Source organism: Gambusia affinis, linkage group LG10, assembly GCF_019740435.1.
Source record: "Gambusia affinis linkage group LG10, SWU_Gaff_1.0, whole genome shotgun sequence".
NCBI lineage: Eukaryota > Metazoa > Chordata > Actinopteri > Cyprinodontiformes > Poeciliidae > Gambusia > Gambusia affinis.
The window spans coordinates 3510473-3520560 of NC_057877.1; the positions used below are offsets into that span (position 1 = coordinate 3510473).

The 10088-nt window shown below is 43.3% G+C and overlaps 1 protein-coding gene across 3 annotated transcripts in view; it reads left to right on the forward strand.

Moving 5' to 3' along the window:
- The window catches only part of LOC122838169, a 116404-nt gene extending 111687 nt beyond the window's left edge, over window positions 1-4717 (forward strand). For 2 of the 3 annotated variants that reach the window (XM_044128591.1, XM_044128593.1), the window contains one exon: window positions 2899-4684. In XM_044128591.1, coding sequence (XP_043984526.1) covers window positions 2899-3091 — 193 coding nt within the window. In that variant the 3' untranslated portion in view covers window positions 3092-4684. Of the gene's footprint in view, window positions 1-2898 lie in introns of all 3 variants that reach the window. The other variant, XM_044128592.1, reaches the window with a different exon arrangement.
- Window positions 4718-10088: the final 5371 nt, after the last annotated feature.

A 10088-nucleotide genomic window follows, 5' to 3' on the forward strand; every position in this document is an offset into this window, starting at 1 on the left:
TTGCTGTCATGGTGAGAGTGTGTGGCGCTGAGACAGTGCCCTGACCGCTCAGCGCCGCGCTGTGAATTTTTATATGCCACCGCCCGGAGGTTAGAAACTCTCATTATGCCGTGTTAGATTTATTAAAATAGATTATGGAAATGTTAATTAAGTCATTAATTACATTATTTAAGCGGCATTGACAGATAAGAAGTGCATGTGTGTGTGTGTGTGTGTGTGTGTGTGTGTGTGCGGGTGGGGTGGCGTCAAGCTCCCTGGGTGGTTTAAAAGGATGTGATTGGTGACAAGGGACACTGTGGAGACGGCGTCTAAGCACAAGCGCTGACATGATACAAAGTGGCCTACACTGCTCTCTCACCTCACGCTACTGTCTCCAGCAGTTTGGAGAGCTGCCTGAGGACGGGTCGCCCTTCTCTAGATGTGTAATAGCAAAAAAAAAAAAAAAAAAAAATGGGGGCCTTTTCCAAGTGGCAACTGCACATCCTTGTGAGTTGGAGCCGACTCTGAGCGGAAACGCTCTGAAGCAAAGGCTTCTCTTCTGGACTATATTTCCAGCTGTTCCAGAGGAAAACACAGCAGCGCAATTGGAAGATGAATCACCCCCTCTTTCTCCCCCCCCAACCCCGCCGAGTTGATACTGTGGACTCTCTTATCTGTTGACAGTTTAGTTACCAACAAAGCACAAGAAATGTGTTTTCCAATTCTGGGAGAATTGAGCTTTTCTTTGTGCCATCAAACCTATATTAAGGGAGGGAAAATTGCTCTGATCAAGCTTGATAAGAACAAATGATAGATGTTGTAAACAAGCAGAATGCTTCAATTCTGATGCAGGCCATTGATTTGCCTCTGCAGCCAATTACTATGTGGGCCGAGGTTATCCATTCTCTCAATCTACCGGGGGAGGTTTTTTTCTCTCTCTCTCTCTCTCTGCCTTCATCCGCTGTGCTTTTCAGCTCCTAAAAATGTTAAATTAAAACATATTAACTCTCATAGTTCAAATAGTCCAGTTGGAAATAATGAGTCCTGATTTGGCCGGCCTTCCATCAGGGTGCCAGGCAGCACTGAAAGGTGTATGTCTTGATATTAAGTGGCTGCTGATTGCAGGAAACGATACAAAGTGTTGCTGCTCGACCACCTCGGAGTCAAGCTATCGCGATTAGCCCTTCCATCAGTCACATGGACCTAATGATAATGAACTGATTGCTGAGATAGTTAGTATGCAGCAGCATGAATGGCACAGAGCTCTTTTATCACGACTGAAGACGGATTTTCTCCGTCGCGGATACTGTGACTGTGGAAGCGACCAGGCAATCATTTTCCTCACCCTTTATTGGTTCGTGTTACATGCGAGACAGTCTGACTTTTTTTTTTTTTTTCTCCACTGTTCCAAACAAGTACTGTTGGTGTTAAGTGGACATTCATCTGTTTTCACTGGTTTCACTGGCTGGCGCGCAACACCAGTGTAGTTCAGATCCGACCCGACTAATTAACTTTAATGATCGTTTGAAGTGAACTCTATGTGCTTTAATTCTGATTTTACTGCTTTAGTTTTTAGGCCATAAGTTAAGTAAGCAGTGTTGGGTAGAACATCCTGGCTGTAAAGCATCAGTACATAAGCGTTTCATATCAGTCGATATTGATCATGATTGATTGGTTTTTTGTTTTAAACAAATGAGATACTTCCAAACCAATCTCAATCTCAAGCTACAAAGCAAATGAAGAAAAGATCCTTGTGTACCAGGGCACTGATGTACTTTACAGAAACTTTGCATGAAATGGCCACAGTTTCCTTTAATATTTGGTAACTTCAACTGAATGGCCACATCGTACAAGTTAAAGCAGAATGAATTCAGCAGGAGTCTCCCAAACACTCTAAAGACCCTCTTAATAAGAGGAAATACTCTTATTAACGAGATTAGGATTATGTTGTTCCACTAATAAAGTTATTTGATCTCATTTTGAATGTAGCTAATTAGACAGAAATACATTGCCTTGCTGGGGCTTAGACAATGTAAAACCACATTCTGGGGAGGAACGAGAGGAAATGGAAACCAGCAGAATGGGAGGAAGATGTGTCTGTGCGGATGGGACTTTTACAATTATTACAAATGAAGATTTTTACAAGAAGATTTTGTGTCTTTTGGTTCACTTTCTGTTTATTCATACCTTTGACCCTCCTGCGGTCTTAGCAGAGGAGGCATATGTCCCAGTTGGACAGCTCTGTCAACTATGGATGGGCATTTATCGTATTGTTTATCATTTATCATGAAAAACTTAGTATTCTGATAAGAATTATGATTTATAGTTCTCATGATAAACGTCAGTTATTGACGGTAAATAAAAAATATGACTGGCAATATGATCAGAATGTTACTTTTTTACTCTTTTTTTCACCCTGAGCATCAATAAACTTAAAAACATGACTAAATGCAGTTACTGTGTGCAGATTAGTGACAGATATCTCTTTTTTAAGTAAGAGGCTCCTGAAAAAACCTGTTTCACATGGGAATGTTTTCCAAGAGCAGTATATGTGTTTGTGGCTCTATGAAAGCTTTGCCATGAGTTACCTATTTTAAACAATATATTACAAAGATTAGCTATAAAGTTCTCTAAAGCTTTATCTCTGACCTGTCTGCTGTGTTCTATGGTCTTCATCATTCTATTTGTTCATTAATGTTCTTGGACAAACCTCTAAAATCCTCAAAGAACTGAGATCACATCAAACACAGGTGAAGTCTCTTTACTAAATAGGTGACGTAAAAATCGACACCATATTTCTGATTTTGCAAGACCTTCAAAATGTTTGATTGTCTTTCCGATTGAAAGTACTTTGAAAGTTGTGGCCGTTAAAGTGGGACCTGTGGAAACGTTGATGGCTTGTGCGTGGTGTTTTCCCAGGTGTCTGTCGAGTTACCTCAGCGCTCGGTACCGGCAGGCGGAGAGGAGCTCCTTCACAGTTCAGCCAAGAAGCAGACGGGGGGAATTCTGGGAAAAATCTGAAGCATCAGCTGCGGCGGGTCAAATGTCAACCGGCGGAGGAGACGACAAGAACCCGGACATGGTGAAGAACGAATGCCTCGCCGTCTTCTGAATCAAAAGGGATCTCACAAAACCCTGACTCTTTCGGGTGCCGTCTGCTGAAAACAGCATCACCCATTTCCTGTTTTCTCCTTTGTCAAACCTCACGCTTTGTTCGGAAAGCACATTTGCACGAGTTGCAAGCCGATGATAAGAGAGAGAAAGTGTGTACGTGCTGGGAGAGAGGAAAAAAGAGCCTGAAATCGCTCTCTTTCCTTAATGATGCCCACACAGAGACAATGGGGCGCCGCTCTGATTAGTGTCACCTGTCCTTGTGCATCTCATCAGCTCCATTATGGCTCCATCTCCCATGCTTCTTGTGCTAATTGAATAGCCCGTGAAGTGGTGACGAGGACGGGGGCGAGAGCAACGTCTGTCCCGCTGCTGCCCCACAAATGAGAGGAACGCTTCCCAGAGAGACACGAGCCGAGAAAACATAAACCATTATGAGACAGACAGGAAAGTGCTAACAAGTTGCCCTCGTGTTATATTATCATCAGATTCGCTACAGATTATCTTCATGCAGCAGCTACGGCGTCAGCAGCTGCTGTGTAGTTTTTGGTGGGCGAAGCTGCTGCTCCATGGATCTCCTTAGCCTTCACTTAAATTCCTAAATAATATATTAGCTTAGCCTAGCATAACGCAACAGGTTAGACGTTGGGATATGTCTTTATCCATCAAATGGGAACAACATATCTGCACAGTTGAAGCCCCTTTAAGGCTTATTTATGTATTCTTTACTTTTTTCACCACTAAACTGAGGTTAAAGAGATAGTTCGGCTTTTCCGATGCAAGGATTTGCCTAAAGGTTGGAAGTTGAAGCTAACTTTCTTGGAGTCTTTGTATGGTGTGTCGTATTTCAGGGGTTAGATCCTTTGAAGAACTCGGCCTACCCGGTTGACCAGGTTCTTTGTCGACCGACCCTTACCACCCTTACTTCGGTATGTATTGTGTCGCTTGGCAACACAATATAAAGTGCTAAACAGAAACTGGTAAAGAAGAAACTTGAGGGTGCTTTTTCTTGTTTTTATTTTTTTAAATTAAAGAACTGATTGAATAAACACAGTTATTGCAAAAATTAGATTAAAAAGCATGTCTATACGGATGAGTAAAGTTTTAACAAGCCAGATGCTTAAAATCCTGAGATATTTAAAGGATACACCAGACCTGGGGAGAGGAATGATGTGGTCTTCCAAAGGATGCAGGTCTTGAATCCACAGGGACATTGTTTTTGTTTTTGTTTTTTGTTTTTTTTGTTTTTGTGGGACGACAACATTTTGTAAGCAAATGGATTACTTTAGAGAGCGACTTGGACTAACCCAAAGTCATAAAATGAACAAAATTCTTGTTTTTAAGATTCAGTGAAGCTGCATCTTTTATCAGTCCACATTGAAAAAAGTGATATTTCAGAGTCCAAAATGAATGTGAGTGTGTCATCTATACCATTGATGAATGCATGTCAAAATGTGGGTTATATTATTACCTGTTGTTTGCTTTTATAAAAGAATATCTAATCTACGTGCATAGGAAGTTGTTCTGTTTGTGAAAAGGTTAAATGTTTTCTCTGTATGGCAGTTCTGAACCACTATGTGGAAAAGTTTTTCTAAGAGGAAACAAATAAAAACTGTTTACATTGAATGCTTCTCAGGTCTGTCTGTGTTCAGTCAGTGGAAGATACAGGAAATAATATTCTCTTCTGCAAAGGGAACTTTTAATTTTGATTGTTTAAACATTGGCAGCTGTGAAGCGGAGCTGTAGAGTGGCGCCTCTGGTGCCAAGCTGGAGCCTGAGGCACAGCTAGTGCAGTCCAATTTCATTTCTTGTGATTTTTAATTTTTTCCTGCGAGTTCTGATCTGTTCCTCTCTATTTTAGCTCCCTGTCACCACCGGGTCACTCTTAGCCAGGCACCACCGTGACTTCAGCCCTTTCCAGAGACACAGTAGATGTGTTCTCCTAAATGCCACGGCAACAGTGACCACCGGGCCTGTGTGGTGCCGAGGCTTACCGAGTGCCTGCGCAGCCAGATGGACACTTTCACAAGTGTGCGAATGTGGATTATTCTGCAGGCTACATCTGGGGGTCCACATGGTGCAGCAGACTGTGGGAAGTGAAACAGGTGGGCATGTGGGCAGAACGCACCTCCACCGGGTTGTTTTGTACCTTCATCCGCTCACCAGGCTTCACCACACGTAGGAGAAAGAAAGGTTATGATCTCCTACGGGACGAACGCCTCTGAATCCCGACAGAAACGCTGTTTTATTATTACTACATGTGAACCAAAATGTACTTGTACAGCACTTGAACTCCAGAGGACTTGAAAGCTCTTCATACGACATTGTCATTCACACCCTGATGGTAGTGAGCTGCATTGTAGTTTGGCAGAAACAAGGCTGGCCCGTGCCATTGATCCCTCTGACTCCCACCAGTTGGCAAGGCAGGTGAAGTGTCTAGCACAAGGACACAATGACTGACACAGAGAGCACAGTGATTCGAACCGGCAACCCACCATTTACAAGACAAACTCCTAACGCCATCGCCACCTTTGCCCCAAACCAAAAAATGAACAGATCAAAGGTAACACATTGATGAATTCAAATAACTGGATTCTTTGCTCTTGCACAATGCCCTACGCCCATTTTGAGGTGAATGTAGACTTCATGGTGGAACATTCAAGCACGAAAACCTTCCAAAGCTCATCTTTCTTCCACCATACCTCGCAGGAGTAGCATTGTTTTCCATTTTCCATTAAAACTGTTGCTCTGCTTAAGATCAATTGCATATTCTATTGCATCAGATATGTTGGACAGGTGTAATGTATTTACCCTCCCCTGGGGTCAATTGAACCCCAGAAGGCTTTTACCCTGTGTGCTATCCGGCGGGGTCACATTGAACCTGCAGGCTCTTTTACAAGTTGTTTTTGTGTGTTTGGTTTAAGAAACGTACCATCTGACAGGACAGCCCCCCGCTTCCCTGCTGTCCGACCGTGACATCTGCTGCACTCCACCTGAACTGAAGGGTTGCAGCCTTGTATATTTATTTGCAATTTATATATGGTTTATAGTTACATCTGTAAAACACAGTATTCGTTGGGCTTAGAGATTACAGCTGCCTGTGAATAACTTAAGACCCACCAAGTCTTGACAGCTGCCCTAAAAACACTCATGTCGGCCTATTTCCATGGTTCAAATACCAAATTTGAGGTGAATTAATACACAGAGTGGAAACCATCTCAGCACTACAGCAGAAGCTAACATTCAAGTTCTTCCTTATTTCCATTCTTGGAGATAGAGGTAATCAACGCCATGTTGCTCCTGGATTGCTAGTTAACTGTGTGTCAAATAGCATTGTTCCTTGGTAGTTTAGCTCATCAAGCTGCACTTTATTTTCAATATTTTACATATGTGCTACAAAGAAATAGCAAATAGCTAGGTTTTCTGCAAATAACGTGGAGTTAAGGTTCACAGAAAAATCTTTGACGAACAGGTGGGAGTCCGCTGAAATATGATTGGGTATTAGCTGGGTGTTAGCGAGTCTTTTTGTTATACTCCAAGTTTAAATTGTCTTATAATAATGATACACTACAAAACATACCTCAGGAATACTTAGTACACAACACTTATCTAAAGTGTAGGCTAATCCAAATAATAAGAAATGCTTCGCCTGAGTTTTCCTGTTTATCTAACTCTCTTCATCAATGTGAGTCTTTATCATGATGTTATACATCTAATTAGGTAGAAATTAAAAATAATTAACACAGGCTCATAAAAGATGCATAAGTTGTTATGCATCAGTCAGTTTCCAGAACATATTCCTATTGAGCACAGATACAGAACTCGACCCGACCTTATTATCACCCTAACCTCATATTGAATTGAACCCAAGCCAAAGCCTTTGTTGAGTCGTAGCTCATTAGATGAGTCCATCGCATAATGAGTGGCCTGATCCATGAGGGGAGATAAAGATCCTGCTCTGCACTGACTGGAGATCCAGAGGAACACACCCACAGCGCCTCAAACTGCATGGGAACAGTAACACTCGCTCTGAAGCAACAACTCTTTCAGCTGCAAGTCAGAGTGCCGAATGAGAGAGCCAAGAGGATCCGCTTTGGGTTTGACTATCTGTTGAGGAGGATTAGACAAAATGCAGATGACGATGACGTTGGAGCTCATCGCCGTCTCTGTCACTGTATGTTAAGGTAAAATGGCCGCCTCTGCATGTCTGTTGGATCGGCCATTAGTATGTTTTTATTTATAAAGCATTGTTAAATTTACAGCACCTTCTCTTTCATCTTTGTTCAATTTAAAGGGGCAGTACTTTTTTCATTTTTCTTTTTAGTTTTGCATCATTTTGTAATGTTATTCCCTCATCAAAAACATACCTGGAGAGTTGCCTTGATATTTTTCATGCATGTATAAGAAATCCTTCAATCTCCTGTGGCAACCTTTCAGCTGTGAAAAACGCCTGGGTGGACCTAGCCCCGCCTTTGTGGCACAGCTGCACAAAGGTGCATTATTATTTGTGGAGCTGCAGTTTCCAGGCTTTGAGGTTCCGCCTCACAGAGCAGTCCCCGCTGAGCTCCTACAGACTAGCCAGCAGCCATTAGCAAACACCTAGTAGAACTCCAGACCTGCTGAGCTCATTATAGGAGCTACTTCTCAGCACAACGCTGGTAAACAAACGCTAATCGGTTAATAGAGGAGTGATGTTGTGATGACTTACGGAAGTTTTTAAAGTGTTAGATGCCCAAATTCAAGGCGATAAATTAGAAAAGTCTAATTTATTTTAAGTAATATCTGATATACATTGCATTTTATAACGACTAAAAGTAACATAGTTACTTGATTATGCTATAAAATGGTTCTATATGCCTAGAAAATCCATAATATTGCCCCTTTGAACAACAGGCTACAGCCTCTCCTCTCAAGACTTTATAAATTTTAGCGTTCATAGAGTCAGAACAGAACTGGGGAAGAACACGTTCAGCTTTTCTGCTCCAACCTCCTGGAACAGTTTGCAATCAAAGCTTCTTACTTAGAACACCAGTATCTCTGCATGTATTTAAGGCCACGATAGATCTCATTACCCACAAGTTGTCTCTCTCGTAAAAGAGATCTTTTGATCTCAAGGGGACAAACCTGCTTAAATAAAGTTGATCCGTATTATCATAACTCATCTTGTTCTGTCTGTGAGAGGGAATATGGATGCTGCTGTACTTTCTGTCTTGTCATAAACCGGCACATGACCCCGCCGTTGTCCGGTCAAGCGTCCATGCAGCCGTACATCCTGGCCCCGGACGCAGGCAGAAGAAGCACACTGCGGGTCAGCTTGAATAAATTAAATGAATTACCAGCTGCCTTGTGCAGGCTCGCGGGATGCAGGGTGGCATGAGCACGCCATTCCCCTCAATGATAACGATATCTGCACAGTCTTGTGTTAAAGGAATTACACATAGCATCCAGAGTCTTTAAGGGAGCCTGACAGTTTTGCGCACACTGGCAAGTTACCACGACACGGAAACGTGTGCGGCGGCGGCAGAAAGCCTCGGCCTCTGCCGGGCCTGAGTCAGGAGCACCGAGCAGCTGCTGAGAAGTCTGGAGAGAGACAGAGAGAGGGAGAGAAAAGGAGAAACCTTATTGTGATGCAAATGGACACGGTATTGTCCCTAAACAACGCATTAACGTGCCCCCTTTTTGAGGCGATAACACGGCGAGATGCACAATAGCGCGCAGTGATGTCCTATTTAAAACGATATGACATCAAACCCTGACACTGCAAGAAGTGCTTCCGGCCTGTCCGACCGTTTTTACCTCAAGCTTTGATAAAAGCAGATGAAGGATAGAAGGCTGCTTTACAGTCCAAGCCGTGACACAAGAGCCCATTTGCATAATGTTATGGATATTATATTCTGTCTCCACCTAATGTTTGAAAGTAATCTGAATTTAAGTCTTGACACTGGAAGAAGTGTTAAACGGCAGACACGTGGTGAGACGTCCGATAACTCCGTCTTCTACTTGTAATCTGATGCTGTGCAGAGCGGAAGGGAAGGGCCTCACTTCCCACCCCCCACCCCCACACTCCCCTTGAGGTGATTTATGATTGAGGACATCTTAATAAAAATATCAAAACAATCTGAGCTCTGCTGGGGAAGATACCGGTCGGTTGCGTACATCACACTCGACAGGCCAGTGCCTGGTACGGAAATATGCAGCTGTAGTTTGTTTGTTTTGTTGTTGTTTTCAGCGGGGGGTGGGATGGGGGTAGGGGGGTGGGGGGCACGGCTAACGCAAGGTGACATTTTACCGGGGCGCGCGCCTGCTTACCCCCTACTTCCGCGTGCCAGCCGACGCTCGACGAGGCGGTGCCCGTTGTTCAAATCCTCTGCCAAGGGTTTACGTCTCTGTCAATGAATCAGAAAAGACTTGAAAGTGGTGAAATTTGGAGTTGCACACGTCACCTGCCCTTTTAAAAGAGCACAGTGTGCTATCATTAAACACCCCGGGGGTACAGCGTGCTGCTTTTACTGAGTAAACACCCATCTGGAGTCAGCACAGATGCAGATCTAAAACTCCAGTGGAGAAACACGGCCCAGAATGTTCCAGGGACCGGATGACACCAGACCACCTCATTTTCTCCAGCTTCATCCGGGGTCTTGGTTGGATTTACACTGACTTTGGTCATCAACACGTTGTATTTCAGCATGTTTCAGGAACCACTGCAGGGATGCTGCTCATAATATTAATGATACATTTCTGCCTTAATGTGCTTCCTACACACAAGATGATCTCAGGCCACATAAACTAGCTCATCAGCTCCTGGCCTCGTCATCTTCTGAGAATGCTGGGTGTTAGGTTAGACTGAGGTAAAAAAACATTTTCTGTTTCATCATATCACAGTCAATGACCTCAATGCATTTCAATGGTATTTCATCTTTTAGACCAACTCAAAACACTGCGGGCTGCACAGTGGCGCAGTTGGTAGAGCTGTTGCCTTGCACCAAAAAGGTGCCTCC